We start from the raw sequence: 19982 nt of genomic DNA, 5'->3' as shown, positions 1-19982 counted from the left end.
GTGTGAGAGCTCACTTCAAGCTCACTTGGCTTCTCAGGAGTTGAGCTTTTTGATGTGTGTCAGCTCCTTTCTCTTTTGAAGGACTGGCTGTGGAGGCATCTCTGAAATATTCATGGCATGGGGAATATAAATACATATAGAAATAAATATGCTGTTCAATCAGGAGCAAGTGTGACTCCCCACACACTTTCAGCAGCTCTGACATCCCACTGGGACAGGACTGGGATCAGCAGAGGGACACTGGAGCCTGCCTGCCTTCCTTGGCCATCCCTCCTGGAGCACTCACATGTGCCATCAGGGGGAGGGTTCAGCAGCCCAAAGTGGCTCTTCCTGACTTTCCTCCTTTACCACATTTTAATGGAGAGGGTTCAGAGGGAGCTGCCCCAGGAGGATCTCTCAGCTTGCAGGAGGTTTTCTTTGAAATCCTTCAGAGGCCCAGGATTTTGCCCTCCAAGGCTGCCAACACCAACTTGCTCTTGGCAGGAATTGCTGTTGGAACATCAGCCCTTCCCTGTCCTGCCTGGCAGGGCTTGGAGAGGCAGCTCAGGGCACTGGGAGGAACATGAGGCTTCCACTGGGCTGGAGTTTGGATTAATAACTTCAAGGGCCAAATGTTCAGAGGGCTGCCTTCCAATTTTACACTGGTGGTTGGGAACAAGTATGAAATTATGGGCAGAAAATCACAGATAATCTTTTTCCAAGCTGACCTTCCTGAGAAGGAGCCAGCAATTATCTGGATTTGGGCACTGGCTCAGCAATGTTTTTAGGTGTTGTTAATGTAATATTTTCATTATATTTCTGCTGGGCTATTGATTAACTCTTCAGTTATTTAAGGAGAAGGAATTCAGTGTTGCAGTGAGTAATGGCTGTTGGGGTTGGCAGTTGTGCTTTGCACAGGCATTCCTGGAGTTTGTGTGACAGTGACAGAATTCCAGTGTCTGCCCCTCTGTGTGTTGGTGTTGATCTCATGGGGTGGATGGGCAATGCCAAACATGTTCACATGTTGTTGCTTCAGTATTTAAACACTTTCCAGTTTGTAAGAAGCTTATTTTTGAAGCACCTGGCAGGATGATCAGTCCTCTTCCCTCGTGGGAGGGACTGACACTTTGGGAACTTGTGTGTCCCCCTGAAGTTCCAGAGCCTGGTGCAGTTGGTGGCTGTGGCTGAAGGCTCAGAGCTGACCCACAGAAAACACTGAGTGCAGAATTCTGGGGGAGTTGGAGCCACCTCAGCCCAGCCCACTCTGCCAACCCAGCACCAAATCTTTGCCCTTGTGATGCAGAGCCCAGACCACCCACCAGCCCCTGTCCTGACAGACCTGTTTCTTTAGCCATAACTAAAGTAATTGCCCACATTCTGTGCCTAGTGACTCATCTCTGTGGTATTTTGACTCAGTTTTCCTCTGAGATCACTGAAGGAACAATCCCAAGCTTCCAAAAATCACCTCTAGGAGACTGAGAAGCATTTCCTTCAGTATTCATTCCTGCTTTGCTCTTGCCAAGCTCCCAGTGACTGCAGGAGTCACCCTGGGGGTGTCAGCACCCAAGCACATCTTCAGACTCCCTGGTTATCCATGGCACTGTAACAGTGGTCACTTCAGCAAGTGCAACTCACACTGAGGGACTTTAGAGCTTGGAAATGTAAAGCAACTGAGGAGATCTGGATGTTCACTGAAATCAGCCCCACCCGTTTATGGAGAGCTGAGCAACTGTGGGTCAGGGACTGTAAGGGCACTGCAGCAGTTGGGACCATGGTGTGTTTAGCCAGGCTCTAAAAACCCTGTAAAACAACATCTTGGGAAATGGGGTTGGCTCCTTTATTGGTGCTGGACAGCTCCTGCCTGGGGAACTGATGGTGGTGGCTGCTGAGACTGAGCAAACAGGCCTCAGGATGCAGCTCTTTGTACCCAATGTCTTCCCTCTGAACTGAGGAAATCTCTGCATTTTGCTTTTGCTCTTTCTTTTCCCAAGTCATGTTAATGACATGTTAATTCTTGTCTTCTGTGTCCCTCATTAATTGTGCCAGATGCCACTGGAGGGAACCCAGGGCACAGTCTGGTGTTCCTGCTCCTTCTTCCATCCCTTGGATTTCTCTGTGCTCAGATGATAAGAATCACATTGTTGGTGCTTTTGTATTCTGTACCTGAGCTTTTCTGGAAGTGTTTATCTGTTTAAAACAGGTTTAAATTTTCATTAAAAAACAAACAAAACCACAGCCTGTCATTGGCAATATTTCTGTTGGTCATGACAACAACTTTTAGAGGTGACTGGTGAGGTTGAATGGGTTTGCTCTTGACTGCCCAGATTAAAACAAGCTGTTCCTTGCAGGTATCCCAAGCTCTGTGTTTTATCCAGCCCTTTCATGGCATCTCAAGTTATTAATCACAAATGGAGGCATCCAAAAAACCCTGATCAGTTTTGAAACTCGTGGCCTCATTTAGCTTTCCTAACAGCTTGTTTGGAGCAAATCCTGGTGTGGAGCCAAATGCAGTGTGTGTTTAAATGCTCCCTTGCCTAAACCATCATGAAAATTTCAGATGGGATGAGAAGCAGGAGTGCCACTGAGGGCAGCTTGTTGGAATCTTGCTGCTGCTCAGAGACTCAAATCCTGTACTCAGCAAACCCTCTGTCACTTTAATGCCTCTCCAGTGAAATCCAGCTTTGTGTTTCCTGCCTTCACTATTCCTTTGCCTTTCCCTCCATTGCTCACACCCAAACACTACAATCCATTGTAGTTTTGGTGCACATTTGGTAGAAACTGTAAATAAGAACAGAAATGTTTATCCTGATAAATACAATATGTTTCTGGAGTATCAGTGTGGCTTTGTAAAGTCTTCCCAAATTGTTGAAGCTCTTTGAATGAAGTAAATGTGATCAAAAAGTTGCAGTTGGATTTCCAGGAGGCTTTTGCAAGGTCTTCCATCAAACTTCCTGAAGGAAGCAGAACTTTCTTGTTGGGATGTTACAGAAGGAAAAGTCTGTATGTAAACAGAATGTTGTAGGAAATGATAGAAAAGAAGTTTCTGGAGGCTGGGGGTGTGTAAAAGGGATGTGTCCCTGTCCCCTTTCCCTCACCCTGTCCTGGTCACTTTGCCTGGAAGCAGGACATGGTGCTGGGGGTGAGGGGCACAGTCATGGTGGGATATCTAATTACTGGCAATTATTTACCTCAGTTCCACCTTGATTTGTTCCCACTCCCCCAAAGACTCTCCCTCTGACCAGTGTGCTTTGTTTCCCTCATTAATTCCTCACAGGGCCAAGCAACATCCAGAGGGCTTTGTGCTGTCCTGGTGATGTGCTGGGTGTCTGCATGTGCTGGAGTCCTTAAGAACAGAATCCACTGGGAATTTGCAGCTCTTTGAGGTAAGACTTTTAACAGGGCTCCTTGTTAAATGCACCACTTGGAAGCTGGTGGGGAAGATTCAGGTGAGGTTTATTGTCTGCACAGACATTTATGCATTATGGTCCTCAAAGTGCACAAGGATTTAAGAATATTGCCTCTTAGTGAAAGGCACTTCTGTGAGTGTGTTCCCTGTTTACAGCTGGACACCAAATTGGTGGGTTTTGCCTGGTGTAGAGCTCACTTCATCCCAAATGGAGAGAAAAACATTCAATTTAAAACTCTGTCATGGACTGGAAACTCTGTTTGAATTTCATGTCAAAGTCATGCTATGAAATATTTCATGACAGAGATGTCAAAATGAAATGTTTCACCACTTCTGGCCCTGAACAGGCAAGTCTCTAATGGTCATTTTTAGTTAGATTTTCTGGCCTGTCAGCCAGGGAAGCAGAGGAGAAATTCAACCTGTGCTTTTGGCTTTCTTCTTTCCCCTCAGCCAATTAAAGTACACAGGAGTCTTTTTTTTTTTTTCCACAAGAATTACCAAACCCAGGTCCCCAACACCCACAAAAGGCTTTATAGGATATTTATTTCACCCAGCAAGGATTTTTTTTGGGTCTTATTTTGCTTGCATGTAGGTCCTAATCCTGTGGGGTGCTGTTGTCCAGTTTAAAGGACCATCTGCATCCCTTGGTCTCTTTGCAAGCCCCAGCACAGTTTCCTCTACAAGTGTTTGTAAAGTGACTCCACAGACAAATAAATTAATGGTTTGCCACCTCCTTGATTTTCTGTAGTGAAGATTTGGGGCTTTCCTTTCTTTTGAGGTGGAACCAGTGACCTGTGTCAGTGTTATGAGTGAAACACTGAAATGCATTCCAAAAGGAGCCAGGTATGAGAAAGTGGCTTTAATGAGTCCCTGAGGAGTTCTAATTAACAGACAGGGAGACACTTGTGAAAGAGCAGGTTGTGTCTTGGATTGAAAGACTCTTTTGTGCTAAATTGTCCCTAAATTGACTTCTTTCAGTCCTGGCAAGAAAAACCAGCCCTGGAGAGGCACAAAGGCAGAGCCCATGGGGGTTGCAGAGAGGACCTTTGTGCCAGCTGTGTTGGTGTTCAGCTCCCAGGCCTGTCCTGGGACAGGGGCACATCCTGGGAATGTTGCTATAATTTGGCTGTATCCCTAATGAAATTCCAGGCTCTGCCCCCCTGGGAGGCTGGTTGATGCTCCCCCTTGGGGAATGTGTCCCAGGGCACTGTAGGGAGCAGGGAAGGCTGGAAAGTTCAGCATTAGGTGTCATTGCTGGGCTCTTTTTTGATGCTGGTTTTTAATAAATGTGCTCCTATTTTTAGAGTTTTGTTCTGCCTCTTGTAATAGCAACCATTCCATTTTGGTGTGAGGGCTTTCCTATTAACAGTGATCAAAGTGAAATATTTCATTTGAGGTACAAAAAGAGACACCTGAGATGAATGAGGTTCTGCAGGACTTGGGGAGTTGGATGTTCTGATCTATGATCTGACTTACAAATATAGGAAATTAATGGCACTGGGCAACTCCCTTACACACAGATGATAAAACAGCATTAAAAGTTTAGAAAACAATTTGGAACCTCTTTCAAATACGTTGCAAAAATTATTCCAGGTGCTGTTGAGGCTTATAAATAATTCTGTGGTGTTTGTTTGATTTAAAAACTAAACTGACACATCAGTTTCTTGAGAACAAATCGAGGTCTCTGAGAACCACAGAATTCAAATATGGGGCTGCTTTAGTGAAATGTGAGAGCTCTCATTCTCTTCAGAGTGAGGGAGGCAGCAGGACTCTATTCTCGTTTATTTTTATTTTTTTAGGGAGTACTTTATTATAAAGGGCATATAAAATTGAATATAAAAAAATAGATAGTAATTTCCAGCAGGAATGGATGATCTTAAGAACACCTTTCTTAGCATCCTGTGGATTATAAGCAAATCTTTCTTGAAAGTTTGCTTTCCCCTGAACTCAAGGGCACTACCTTCAATTGCTACTGAAGGAGAAGAAGTTGGAGTGGGAGAGAAGTTTGATTTCTCCCTTGAATTAATTATTATTTACCTTTCAGTTGCTGATAAGTGATGGAGAGCCCAGAGCAGGCGATAAATTACCGGTTTGAAGTCAGGCTGTCGCTCTGCCTGTAATTAATTCAGCATAAACCCAGGGTGCTGAGGCTCTCAGAAGTGAACAGACTGAGCACAGAGCTGAGTTCTGATTTAAACCCCATTTCCCTGGGCAGGACTGCCTTGAGCTGAGCTTTTCTCTACCCCGTTGCTCAGTCCTGTGTGTACTGAAGGTGTGGAGAAGGAAGAAAGGGGTAAATTCCAACCTGTAAATGCAGTGCCCAGAGAAACTTGCCCTCTGTCCTTTGGCATCACTCAGAGGTGGCCAGGGGGATAGTTAAAGGCACCTTTGGAAGGTGTTTGTGTTCAGGGGTTGTCTCTCAGCTTGTGGAGCCTCAGCCTTGGGTAGTTCCCATCCACTGATCCATATTTTGCTCAGAGAAACTTCAGCTCTGCTCTGCAACAAGCTCTGAGTGTTTGAACATTGGGTTTGTTGGACTTTTGTCCCGTGGGCAGGTGCAGATCAGCCCTTCAGGACCCTTGTTCTCCATGGACAAGGACAGCAAATGGCCTTTCCATGGACGCTCCCTTGCCTTGTCAGCCCTCTGGAGTCCAGGGCAGCTTTGGCATTGTTGCCCTGGGACTCTGGAACAGCCCTCAGGTGAACAATGGTCACTGCTGGAGTTACATCCATTTCCTGAGGAGCATTAACATTAAATCACATTAATTAACATTAATATGACTTACATGGCTTAAGGGCTCTCTCTGGGTTTAGCAGAGCCCCAGGAATTGTGTAAAAGATGAACTGTTGCTCCCACTGGGACTTCCACTTCGGATCCACTGAAGGCAATGGGTGTCCTTGACCTGGCTGAGAAGGCTCTGAGTCAGGAGGTGCTTTGAGAGCAGCTTTGCTGGCTCTTCATCCTGCTTTGTGCTGGCTCCTTTATGCTGGGCTTATATCAGTGCCCTGCAGAGCAAACCTCTTTCCATCCCTGTGCTGCTCTGGACCACGAGGCAACGAGCCATGTGGGTTTTTGATGATCACATGAACATTCAGCCTATTTTTAGGGCAATCTCCTTGCCAGGAATAATTTCTAGGACTTCTGATTTGAATGGAGAATTATGTGTCCATGTTAATGCCTGAAGTGGGTATTTAAAAATACTTTTTACTGACTTAATGTTTTACAGATTAACACCTCTGATGCTGCTACATTTAAAAGCAACTCTGTATTTCCCATCTAGTTTGTGTTTCTGACTGATGTCTTTGGGAACTTCTGGGCAGACACCACAGCTTTGGTTTCCAGGCCCCAAGTGGGTGCAAGTCAGTACTTTTAAAGATGAACAGTAAGATGATAAAGAGGCCACACCTAATGAATTTTATACAATCTCTTTTCAGCCTCAATGCAAATATTTTTATTTCATGTTCAGTGTTCTGCATAATGTGCCCCAATGCACTGACCTCTGTAATTTTAAGTGATTCCCCATCTAAGACTTGAAGAGTGCATTGATTTTCCTTCCATCATGCAATAAGCATTTCTCAGCCCCAGCCTGTTCTATTGACACCTGCAAACCCCATTTAAATAAATCAAAGGGGGCATTTGGGTATTCTCCCACTTGCCTATGGCTTGCTGGAAGAATGGATTGTTTGAACACCTCAGTGATTTATTTGTCAGCACAGACAGCCAGTCATAAAAACAATCAGTACCAGAAATGTTCTTTGGAAGAATCACTGGGGCTGTCAATATCTTGGGTGGCTTAATCATCCAATTCATTTGGTTTATTAGGTTTAAATGTGTAAATTCCTTTTAGAATGGATTTGAACTTTTGAAAAGATTTTACTTTTTAGTTGATTGCTCTTTCAAGTATTTCAGTTTGTGAGTAACTCCACAGGATTTGGATTTGCACAAAAGCAAGGAGGAAAAAGCTAAGAAGGATGTTTTCTTCAGAATTGTTTTTAATGCCTCTATTTTCTGGGGTTTTTTTATCTAGGGCCAACAATGGTGGCACATAAGCTGTTCCAGTGGATTCTAAAAGGGCTCATTCTGACCTTTCTGCTCAGAACTGCTGTGTCCCTAAATCCAGATGACCCAAATGTTTGTAGTCACTGGGAGAGGTAATGTATAATCTGCCCATTTTAATGTTTTTTACTACCCATTTCAGATTTGACATTCAGAAGGCAAACTGAGAGCCATAATTTGCTAAATCCCACCCTGTATCAGAAAAGGCCACGGATTTGGTTTACAGCAATTGTACTTTTGAGTGCCTTGGAGCATTTGGAGCATCCCAAAGAATTGGTTCTAAAGCTGCAGCTTAGAACTTGTGTCCATCCCTGTGTTACCTCCATAGGCTGAGCAGGAGGAGTGACAGAAGTATTTGCATTTATCATGGAGAGACCTGCAGAAGTGCTGGCATTGTTTTTCTCTGGTTGTTGTTGAGCAAGAGTTGGATTTGGGCTGAGCTGAAGCCCTTCCTGCTGCAGCATCCAGGCTGCTCCTGCATGGCCTGAACTGTGGGGCTCTGCCTGCCAAATTCATGTCAGCATCACAGAGAGAGGAGAGCACTGAGCACCAAAGGCCCTTCAAGGTAATTCTGGTTCTCTGCATTGTCCCAGAGTCCTAAAAGTGGATCTGAGCAGGCCAGTTCCTCTGAGCACAGAGAGCCCCCAGGCTTTGATGGGGTTCATCTTCATGCAGGGCCTCTTTGCAGAGGCCAAAGGTCCTGCACTCCTCAGCTTAACCTGCTGAATTTCCACTTCTGTTCTCTGCTTTAGTTCCACACCAATCTGAATTGCTGTGCACTTCAGCAAAATAAACCCCTTAGCAAGGGCAGGGCAAAAATAGAATCATATTTTAATGATGCTACATTTTGAGGCATTAATTAGAGAATTAACAGTTTGTAGATAATGCAAGTGCAGAGCAAAGGCTGTGCAGGACAAGGAATTTGCAGTTGGTGTGGGGAGGTGAAGTGCATTCAGAGCACAGGAATAAAATATCGATTTTGTCTGAAGAAAGTCAGCAACCCAGAGACCCAATCAAGGAGAAACAAAAATTAAATACCAAAATTGATTGGTTGTACTGACCAAGATGACTTTGTTAGTTAGATGTTAATAAATCAAAGGGAAAAGATTGTTAGGGCTGTTGCTGGATAATAAACGGGATTGTGAAATAATAATCAAGGTTTGTGAGTTACTGTTTTACATTAATAATGAGCAATGTGAATATTTTATATTTTGGCATTAAAGAAGTAAAAGCATTGTTGTCAAACCCAGCAAACAGAGAGAGGGCAAAGGAGCATGTGGGGGAACCCTGACTTGTCTAGAGGGGACAAGCAGGGCAGGAACAGCCCAATCTTCACTTTCAAGCCAATCAGACCCCCCAGGCAAATATTTTGGGTGGCACAGCTCAGCCAGGGCAGGTCTGGGTTCCTGTGTCACCTCAGAGGCCCAAACCCTTCCAGTATAATCACAGTAATTGACACAGAACCTGCTGCATGACTAACTGGTGTTCTGGGAGGAATTGCTCAATGCTGAGTCTGGTCAGAGCTCTGTGATTTCTGATCCAATGGCCCAGTTTTTCTCCACATCTATTCATTTGCACAAGGGTAGGTGTTTCCATTCCAACCCTGTGTCAAAGTGCTCCAAATCTGGATACCAGTTAACTCATGTTGCAATTTCCAGGTAATTCTGAAGTTATTTCTGCTACAAATTAAAGGGATTAAATTTGTGCAGCAGAAAAATAAACCCTCTTCTGCTTTGTACTGCTGGTTTTATTTGCTTGGTGAACCCAGTACTTGAGGTGGTGCTGGTTGATCCCAAGGTGCAGTGGGAGCTCCCCTGGTGGTGCTGGCAGGGTGAGCAGTGCTGGGGGAAGGTGAGTCCTCATTCCTCTGGGGAACACCAGCAGGGATGCAGTTCCTTGCAGGAAGGCAGCTGAGAAGTCATGAAAACAGGGTGCTTTCCTCTCTTTGAAAACTTGCACTAGTAAGTTGACCAAATGGACTTTTCACCTTCTAAACTCCTATGAATTTCAGTAACATCTGTTTGTTTTCCAACAGGGAATGGTTTATTGCTCATACTGATACCAATTTCTGCTTACAAACTCTTAAGGACTGTAGTTGAAGGAAAACCCTTTTCTCCTCTTTGATAATGACCAAGTTTCTAAGATTATTGATGTAACTATTTTTCATAGTGGAGCTTGAGGAGCAGAATGTGCAGGGACCTGACCCTTCTGCTGTGGTAACTCCCTGTCTCTGTGTCCTCCCCAGCTATGCAGTGACAGTGCAGGAGTCCTACGCTCACCCCTTCGATCAGATCTATTACACACGATGCACAGACATCCTGAACTGGTTCAAGTGCACCAGGCACAGGTAAGAGCCAATTCATTCCTCCTTTTTATCTCCTCACCTCCCTGTAGTCTGACATACACATGGATAGTAGGCATGTTTTTGTGTGGGGTGTTTGGTATTCAAGGGCATTGGTGGATTTTTGCATGGAATTTGAGTGAAATCAGTGCTGGTCAGTCCCTCCTGGGGCCATCCAGGAGTATTTCTCCTTGCCATGGGCCCTGCCATGTGACTGAAAGTGTTTATTACCTGACCAAACATGGGCAACTCACTTTTCCAAAGGATCATTGTATGTCCAGATTTATGGTAGGAATTCCCTGCATCTCCTAAACCACGAAGGATCAGGTATTTGAGGGTTAGTGATAATTAAGAATCCATATTAAGTGATAATTAAGATCCATATCTGAAATCAGATAAAATGAGGATGGATCCATTTCTAGCACTGATTGAAAAGTGATACCAGAGAGTTCATTTTTTCCGAGGCTGCAGGATATGGCTGATATATCCATTAGGATTCCAAAGGATCCTAGTAAACATCCACTAATATTCCCAGTCTTTCCAGGGAGTTTCAGAAGCCAGTGGGTCATTTAACTTTGATGCACTCAGTTGCAAATGGGCTCTTCAGCACCTTCCCACTGCCTGTGAGGTTGTAAATTCTGTGTTAGAGTGTCTCAAACTGAGCAAAGCTGTGGAGCTTTCTGGAATATGGTATGGATTGGGATGCAGCAGAGCACATTCCATCAGTTTATCTAACAGGAGGGACAATAGGTTTTGTTCAGTTCAGCTAATTTCCATAAACCAACATGAACAAAGCTGTTTTGGAGTGTTTGCTGTTAAATATTCCTTTTGTAATGTGCTATCCCTGCTAATTCTGTGAATAGGTGCAGAAAAGCTACAGAATGCTTAACACCTTCAAATGTCAGGGGACTGCAGTGTTGTGGTGGGGAAAACATGCTTGAAATGCTGGACTGGGACTCTGATGTCCCTTAGCAAGGCACGAGTGGCAAGCAGGGACACTTCCCTCGGGTTGGCTTCCCAAGGGGTGTTTTAGGGCAGTGCCCTGTGGTGGGTCTGAGGTGGCAGCTGACACAGTGGTCTCTGCAGGAGATCCTGCTCCTTCCATTGAGGACAGCTGACCTTGCTGATGTGCACAAATAAATCATTCATTCTTGAAGCAGCTCCTTGCCCTGGCAGTGGGAAAATATTTTAAGAAAGCAGCAGCTCCAGGAAGAGCTCCAGTGATTGACTGTCACGAGCACTGTGTTCACCATCCAAGTTGTATTTCAAGTTCCCAAACAAGCATCGATTCCTTTTTTATCGTGGCTTTTAATATCAAAAGCTTTCCATGCATTAAAAAATAATCATTGAGCGCTGTCCTTCCTATAACTCACCACCAATATAACTGCAAGGGGAGGCATTGATTCTCAGTGGTGTCCAATGGCTCTGTGTCTGTGCTGCAGGATCAGCTACAAAACCGCGTACCGGCGGGGGCTGCGGACGATGTACCGGCGGAGGTCGCAGTGCTGCCCTGGCTACTATGAGAGTGGAGACTACTGCATCCGTATGTACCACAGCCTACCGGGCACTGCTGGCACGGGGGGCAGCCCTGGGCACAGCCATGGGCACTGCCAGCACGGGGGGCAGCTGTGGGCACAGCCACGGGGACTGCCATAGGCACAGCCATGGGCACTGTCAGCATGGGGGGCAGCTGTGGGCACAGCCACGGGCACAGCCACAGGCACAGCCACAGGCACAGGCACAGGCACAGCCATGGGCACTGCCAGCACGGGGGGCACCCACGGACACAGCCACGGGCACAGCCACGGGCACAGCCACAGGCACAGACAGGCACAGGCACAGCCATGGGCACTGTCAGCATGGGGGGCAGCTGTGGGGACAGCCACGGGCACAGCCACAGGCACAGCCACAGGCACAGGCACAGGCACAGCCATGGGCACTGCCAGCACGGGGGGCACCCACGGACACAGCCACGGGCACAGCCACGGGCACAGCCACAGGCACAGACAGGCACAGGCACAGCCATGGGCACTGTCAGCATGGGGGGCAGCTGTGGGGACAGCCACGGGCACAGCCATGGGCACTGTCAGCATGGGGGGCAGCTGTGGGCACAGCCACAGGCACAGCCATGGGCACTGTCAGCATGGGGGGCAGCTGTGGGCACAGCTGTGGGCACAGCCGTGGGCACAGCCGTGGGCACAGCCATGGGCACTGTCAGCATGGGGGGCAGCTGTGGGCACAGCCACGGGCACTACTGGCATAGGAGGCAGCTGTGGGCACAGCCACAGGCACAGCCCTGGGCACTGTCAGCATAGGGGGCAGCTGTGGGCACAGCCATGGGCACTGTCAGCATGGGGGGCAGCTGTGGGCACAGCCACGGGCACAACCACGGGCACAGCCATGGGTACAGCCATGGGCACAGCCATGGACACAGTCATGAGCACAGCTGTGGGCAGGGCTCGCTGCCAGGGGGGCTCAGGCCCTGCCTTCAGCTGGGATCACACACACAGAGCATTCCAGGGCATCACTAAGAGGAGGCTCAGAGATGACCTCAGCACTGTCTAGAACTACCTGAAGGAAAGTTCTGGCCAGGTGGGGGTTGGTCTCTTCTCCCAGGCACTCAGCAATAGGACAAGGGGGCACGATGGGCTCAAGCTCTGCCAAGGGAAATTGAAGTTGGAGATCAGAAAAAAATTCTTCACAGAGAGAGTGCTCAGGCATTGGAATGGGCTGCCCAGAGAGGGGGTGGATTCCCCATCCCTGGAGGTTTTTCAGCTGAGCTTGGCCGTGGCACTGAGTGCCATGATCTGGTAAAGGGACTGGAGTTGGACCAAGGGTTGGACTTGATGATCTGGGAGGTCTTTTCCAACCCAATCCATTCTGTGATTCTATTCTATGATCTCAGCAACGTGTGTTTCAAGCGCCTGAGTAGGATCGTGCTGAAATCACAGGGGAGGGAGTTAATGAAGTTCCGTAGTGCTTTCCTGAGTCTGAGCTTACTTTGGGGAGTAATTAATGCAAGTGTTCACTGATGTTAAATTAGTGGAACTGAGAACACCCAGGAATAAACTATGGCAGAGTTTAAGTTTCTGCCTCTCACTTTGATAATTCAGGGAAGAACAGTTAAAATCTCATTGTTTTTCCATGGTTCCTGCAAATAATTTAACTTTTTAAAGCTTCTAAACATCAGAAGGACTTTATCCCAGCTACACTGTGTGAGTTAAATAAAAAGCCCTGGAGTGTATTAGGTCAGTTTGAGGGGGACAAAAATCAAAAGGGATCTTTCAGCAGCACCCAAGAGCTCTGTTAATTAAAAATATCCTGTACATCAGTGCCACAGGTTTGCAGTATTGCAGCTTTCTGAGTGGTTTGCACGTGCCACACTTTGCTCAAAGGGAGAGTGGAGCTGGAATCTCTTGTCCAGATCTTGTGTCAGGGGATTAAGACACAAGGAAAACACAAAGAGCTTTTTGATCAGCATTAGAATCCAAATTGTATTGACAGGTCTTGAATGCCATAGGATAATTTAGGTATGAAAGTGATACAATTACCCAGCTAAGTTTAAATATCTTGAGTCTGTGCTTTGCAGCTGTTTCATTCTAGTTCTGTGGATGTTTTTATCTGAGTTGCTGTGTTGGACTTACATTGTAATATATGAGCAGCTCAGAAACATGAATGGGCCCTGATCTCATTTCGAATGACCTTTATGCCAAACAGTTACATTAAAGGGGCTTTGGACTGTGAAAAATCACCAGCCCGCTGAGATAAGGCATTGGAATTATTTTACAGAAAGAGTAATAATTTGCTCTTTTGAAGTGCAAAGTGCTGTTACTCCAGTCCTGAAAAACATTTCTTGTAACTGTTGTCTCTGCTGAAATGCTCCCTTGGTGAGTGTGTGCTTAGCTCCAAACTTCTCAGGTGTCAACACCATTTCAGCAGTTGCTCCATGTCCTTTATTAACAACAGCCTAGAATTTCACGGCTCAGAATCCTGGCTGGCACAGAGCATATTTATTTTACCACTTTTCTCTCTGCAACCCATTGATTTTAAATGTTTTTTATTTTTTAATTGCCATACTGCTTGCCACGATAAATCTCTGCAGAGATTTATTGTTGGAGGATTCTGGTCGTTTGAGGATATTCACATTTATTTTAAAGTGAGATTCTTTTGTTTTTACTATTAATACTCAGAGTTCTGCTGCTGCCAGGTGAATTTTGTGTTTGTATCCCAGAGAAAGAGCAACAGACACCCAAGTGTTGCTGGTGCAGAGCAGGCAGCAGGTGTGTGGGCAGAGCAGGAGCTCCATGTCTGACACAGTGCAGATAATGGGGACATTTCTGTGCTGTTGACACGTGCAGAACTCGGGTCCTTGTGTTGGATTCTCTGCATGTTCAGCCCTGCCCAGCTCAGCCCCAGGGACACCTGCAGCCTCTCCTGGGATGGGAGCAGCAAGTGCAGCTGAGAGGGAAATGGTGTCAGGGAAGAAGTTCTCCATCCTGATGGATTCCAGAGACCTGGTCTTGTTCTTTGGATATCAGAAAAAAATTCTTTGCAGAGAGAGTGCTCAGGCCTTGGAATGGGCTGCCCAGAGAGGGGGTGGATTCCCCATCCCTGGAGGTTTTTAACCTGAGCTTGGCCGTGGCACTGAGTGCCATGATCTGGTAAAGGGACTGGAGTTGGACTTGATGATCTCGGAGGTCTTTTCCAACCCAACTGATTCTATGATTCTGTGATACCCCACAGCAAAACCCCCCAAACCAAACAGAAAAGCTCCTTGAAACTCTGTGACCCCCCGAGCAGCAGTTTGGAGGCACAGCAACATTTGGCTGATGGGATCCTTTTTGTGTCACCCCATTGGTTTGTAACACCCTGATCCCATTTGTTTTGTTTTGTTTTTGCACAACACATTCCTGTGCCAACAAGCAAATTCTCTCATTCATCATTCTTTGCAGTCTGCACTGAGTTCCATTTTCATTCCTGGAGGCACCTCCCTGCTTTTGCCTTTTTATTTCCCTTCCCTTTCCTTTTCTTCCCACTGGTGTTTCCTGCTGTTTCCTGCCCAGATGATGCAGAATTCCTGTCCCACATCCCTGCAGGCACGAGCAGAGCTGCTCCAGGAGGAGTCAGGACACACATCCCACTGTCCCAGGCAGGAGGGACGGGCAGCCCCAGCCCTCAGAGAAGGGTCTCCCCTCAGCCAGCCCTGGCCAATCCATCCCATCAGCAACCAGGGGAGCCACCACGACATGGGGAGGAGGCAAACACCCTGCAGTGAGCCTGATGATCAAAAGAAAGTTTGATTAAAAAACAGTGTGTAGATTAAAGGCTAATTGGTTCTCCTTTCATTAATAGCGGTCTTTATTTCTTGCAAAAGTTAAATAGCTTTGTAATTAACAGTGACATGTTTAGACTAGAGAAGGCTGAGTTTAAATCTCTATTAATGACTGTTTCTTGGATTTTAAAGCAGGAGTGAAGGCTTTCAGCTGCTGTTTTGATCTTTTCCCTTCTCATTTGCTCCTTTTTAAGGGGATGTCAGATACGTGGCTTTATCTTTGTCCTGCTGTTGGGACTTACTAAATGGATTAAGGTCTAATCAAATCTACTCTCCATCCTAAATAACCATGTTGACCCAGAGCTTCTTGCTCTGCCACATCTCTGGTGTCTTCTTAGCCTTTTTGCAATCTGTATCTTCTGCTGCTCCCAAAAATGTGGAATTCAGGCCCAATAATTCCAGTTGGCCAGCCCATTAGTACTCAGGCTAAACAGTTTTTGGGCATGAAATTGTCTTTGTGCCTCCAGAGGGCTTGGAATATTTTTGGGTTGCACTGCTGTTCAAAACACTCCACCTGAAAAATGCTGCAAATGCACATCCACATTTTTCCCCCCACTGATACCTTAGAAATGGTTGTTGCCATTGTGGGAGCTTTGCAAAATGATTCCCTTTCCCTGAACATTCTTACACTTGACAGAGCCTTTCCCTGAGCTGTCCCTGAAAACAAACAGCCCAGTGTGGGCAGTAAATCAGAGCAGAGATGATTTACTGTGCTTGGTATGCTAAGGTAAGCTTTTGGCAGAGCAGATGCATAAACTGCAGAAAATCTCTTTTTAAACAACCACAGGGTTCAACTGCCCTTCAAGGTTTTTGTAAGGATGTTTTAAAATTATATTGCCTAGATTAGTATCTGTGGTAGATAAAGCATCTCTGAATACTTTGCTGCTCAAAAAAAAAAAAAAAGAAATATTACATGGCTCTTTTTGTGCTTTTTGCCCTGTGAGGAGATGGTAATTGAATAGTTCCCTTTAAGAACATGTCAGGTGGAAGGAGGCCCTGTGTACTAAATGGAGGCATCTTTGTCTGAGGCACAAGGCTTTGTTCACTCTGTCCAGTTCAATCTTACTCCTGCACAGCAGATTCCTGCAGAGGGGATGTTTGTTCTGGGTCCCACAGGGTCAGAGCCTGAGCTGGGGCTGCAAACAGAGCTCCTGGGCCAGCGGAAACCCAACCACCAAACACCACACTGGGCTGGGGGAGCTTTGAAGTGGTTTTTTTCCACTCTCCTACTTTACACTCTTTTTCTAATGTCTAAATCTATGCAATGTGACAGGATGTAATAATGACAGGATTAGTGATTGAACAATCTGATTTGCTGCCATTTATCTGTCATTCAAACCTGCCAAAATCCAGTAGAGTTATGGATTGACCATTTCATGGCTCTTTCCTTCCTTGGCCAGGATATTATTGATCTCAGATTGTTTCTCAACACTCAGCTTTCCACAGCACAATTGCCACAAGCATCAGCAGAGCTCCTTGACTTTGACAAATCTTTTTGTAGAAGAATTGTTGGTCCCACTGGTGGAATGTGTGTGTCACCTGAGGTGATATTTCACTCAGCCCAGGGGCTGGGGACACTGGTGTTTGTGTATATTTATTTACCCATCTTTTCAGCTCACCTTTAATGAATTTCAAACACAAATGAGGGATGTGCTTTTAATAGCTGACTTGGGGAAATTATGCAAATTGGGGACCTGATTGTTTTCAGGATTTTAAATAATGTTTCCCAAAGTCTGTAATTCCAGTAGCCATGCCAACTTCCTGGTGTGCTGTATCCTTTTATAGTGCACCATATGAACGTTCCTACCTCAGGACTGCATTTCCATTTCCAGGGCTGTGTGTCTGGTGCAGTTTTTGTAGTCTTTGACAAGGCTGCCTTATTGGAGCCATATGGCTGGATTGTTAAACATCTGTACCATAGGAGGAGCAATTCCAGAGCTTCCTGCCATCTGGATGAATTACAATTGCTGCAATTCCACACATATGTTACAGCACTCACCAACACCAGCCAGGGGTGCTTGTGATGGAAGGGAGAACAGTGGCTGTGTGATCAGGGCAAAGTTGGACACTCTGAGGGTCCAACTTCAGCAGGTTCAGTTTCCTGAATATTCAGAGTGTTTGCTCCTCTGTCAGATTTGTTGGTTATTTTCACTTCATAAGGCAGCAGCTCATTAACATTTTAGAACGAACATTGTCCCCCTGCACTTCTCTCCTCCGCTCTGAATTCCTCATGCTGAGCATTCCTGTAGCCTGATAACACATTGTTTGAAAACTGCTGGACTTGGGAAGTACATTTTTCTTGTCTTTATAGACACCCATTAAAGCTGGGGCTGGTGCTTTCTGTGAGAGCCTCTGTGTTACATTATTCAAGTACAGAGTTCTGTACATCAATAATGCAGCCCAAGTGAAGGGAACTGCTACTGCAGGACATGGATACTTCCTGTCAGGGGACAGGCCTTTTCTCTGTCTGATTGGGATGTATGAGAGCCACAAAATGGTGTGGAAAGCCATTCTGCCTGGAGTTATTAATTATAGAATTGAGATGTCTCCTTTCCTGTGTCCTAGAGATGACTCCATACATCTTTTCCCAGTGAAGAACACAGGGAAGATTATTTGGATCTTGTGTTCCCCTCTGAGGGGAAACTGAGGGGAAAAGGCCTTTTCTTGCTCATTTTGAGCAGGTTGGGAGGGCAGGTGTGTGTGGGTGGGGAGAGGGGACCACTCTCAATGCAGGGCAGCTCATTTGGTGGCACAGATGGAGCCCCTGGGGGACTGTTCAGCCTAAAGCTGCTGCAGAGACCTCTCTGATGGGAAGGGAAAAGAGTCAGCCCTCATCTCCCAGCATCATTCTGTATTCTCAGTCAGCATCTGGGTGCTGGTGGGTTTGCAGAGGTGCTGGTGGGGAGCAGAAATGAAATAAGGGAAAGACTTCTGGAAGCAGTGCAGGAGAAGGGGAAACAAAATGTTCGTAGAAAGGAATGAAAATATCATAAAGTCAAAAAGGAGAGTATGCTGAAGCTATGGAATTACTCAGGGGGCTTAATAAATATCAGAGGAGAAATTATGCAGGCATTATAGTTGGAAAAAGATTAGACTGTTGCTACTGTAGCAGAAAAAAGCTTTTCTGGCTGCTTTAGGCAGGCTCAGCTGGATCACTGTGAAAGCACACTGGGAATGTGGACACAGAGGGAGGCCCTGGATCCACAGAAACTCTGGGGGGTCTGGGAAGCCACAGTCTGGTGTGGGTTCCTTTATAGGGCAGGGCCTGCCTGCACTAAAGGAAAGAGCTGCAACCTGTGCCAGGTGTGAACACCAGTCACCCCCTCCCTCATTTCTAGGCATCTTATGGGTGGCAAATGTGAGTAAAGATGAATCAGTGTCATGAGCAGAATGCCTGGAATGCCTGCAGGAGAAGGGTAGAGTGGCACAGGGGGTGGGTTACCCCAGTGCCAGCTCACCCACCCACCCACGCTCTTGTTCCCTTTGCCTGCTGGGATGGGAGAAGAGGAAAGAAGAGTAAAAGAAGCAAAACTTGGGGATTGAGGTAAAAAAAATCTGAGCATGAGGAGCAGAGGAAACCTCTGCTCAGCAGGAGCTGAAGTGGCAGCGTTGGTTTGGTCACAAACCCAACCCAGAGCACCAGGCAAGCTGCAAAGAGGAACATGAACTCCCCCCCAGCCAGCCCAGGACATCCAGCAATGCTGCTGCTAAAAACACTCATCAATATGATCCTCTTGAACTCTCCTCATGGTTTTTTTTTGTCTTTCCACCTCTTGGTTTCAGTAGTGGCAGGGGAGTGCTTTGGAAGCCGCAGTGAGCTGCTCTTTGCAAATGTTTTCCCCTCAGTTCCAAACCTTGGAAAGGCTGAGCTGTGCTGGCAGGAGTTGCCAGGGCTGGCTGAGGGTTTGTGGGCATTGCTGCTGCCCCTCAGCTCTCACAGCCATTTATAGCACGGCCCTGGATGCCCAAAATATGTCAACCTGTGCAGGCAGGGGGAGGCACTTGGCTACCTGGGGGCACTTACTCACAGTTCAGCTCCTGCCATGTCCTCAGCACAGCAATGGAAGCATTTGGCAGGTGGAATTTGGCCCAGAGTGTTCAGTGCTTTCAGCATCTTCCTGTGCATAATGTGCATTTCTTTGCTGTGAACTTTTGGAACGTGTGTCTGTAATTATCCCATCCTTTTAGCACTCCCTCTTCACAATGGTGTTGGCATTCACACTGGGGATGAAATACCATTCCAGGCACGTGGAGTGATCCTGTGCAGGCTCCAGTGGTCCTGGTGGGTCCCTTGCAACTCAGGAGGTTCTGGAATCCTGTTAAACTCGTGGTGTTTGCTGGTACTGGTTTCTCAGGTGCTGGGAGTGCCTTTACTGGCTGTGAGGTTATCATTGCCCTGTTCCAAATTAACTTTGTTTTGTGTGGCCTGTATTCCATGTCTCATGGTAGGATAGAGATAAATTATTCCATGGATTTCCAATTGCTTTTGCAGCTGCATCTGTTTCTGATGAAGATGTGAGAGCCTATAAAAATCAGCCTGTTACTCTGTAGCTTAATGCAAACAGACAGTACCTGTTATGAAAGGAGTCTTGAACATTTGTAGAAAGCAATCACTTGTGCTAAAATACAAAGTACATACAGCTCTGAAGCATAAATCACTTAGAGCAAGGTGTAAAAAGTACTAAGATGTCAAATTGAGCAGCAGATCACTGTGGGGCTTCAGGAAAGAGGCAGCTCCTTCCTGTTGAAGCCCTGCCTTTGCAGCAGGGCCCGGGGATCCAGGGGGATGCTGCACTTGCAATCACCTGGGCTGAGAGCTGGGCATACAAACCATGTCTAAGTGGTGTTCACACCCCAGCAATAATAA

General features: G+C 46.3%; 1 protein-coding gene across 13 annotated transcripts in view; it reads left to right on the top strand.

The window, feature by feature from the left end:
• MEGF11 (multiple EGF like domains 11) overlaps nucleotides 1-19982 on the top strand; it is a 274889-nt gene that overhangs the window by 71965 nt on the left and 182942 nt on the right. For all 13 annotated transcript variants that reach the window (XM_071568006.1, XM_071568011.1, XM_071568015.1 and 10 more), the window contains 4 exons: nucleotides 3254-3362; nucleotides 7414-7537; nucleotides 9688-9789; nucleotides 11226-11326. In XM_071568006.1, the coding sequence (XP_071424107.1) occupies nucleotides 7422-7537; nucleotides 9688-9789; nucleotides 11226-11326 (319 nt within the window). In that variant the 5' untranslated portion in view covers nucleotides 3254-3362; nucleotides 7414-7421. The remainder of the gene's footprint in view (nucleotides 1-3253; nucleotides 3363-7413; nucleotides 7538-9687; nucleotides 9790-11225; nucleotides 11327-19982) is intronic.

Source organism: Pithys albifrons, chromosome 13, assembly GCF_047495875.1.
Source record: "Pithys albifrons albifrons isolate INPA30051 chromosome 13, PitAlb_v1, whole genome shotgun sequence".
NCBI lineage: Eukaryota > Metazoa > Chordata > Aves > Passeriformes > Thamnophilidae > Pithys > Pithys albifrons.
This window is presented reverse-complemented; position numbering and strand designations above follow the sequence as displayed.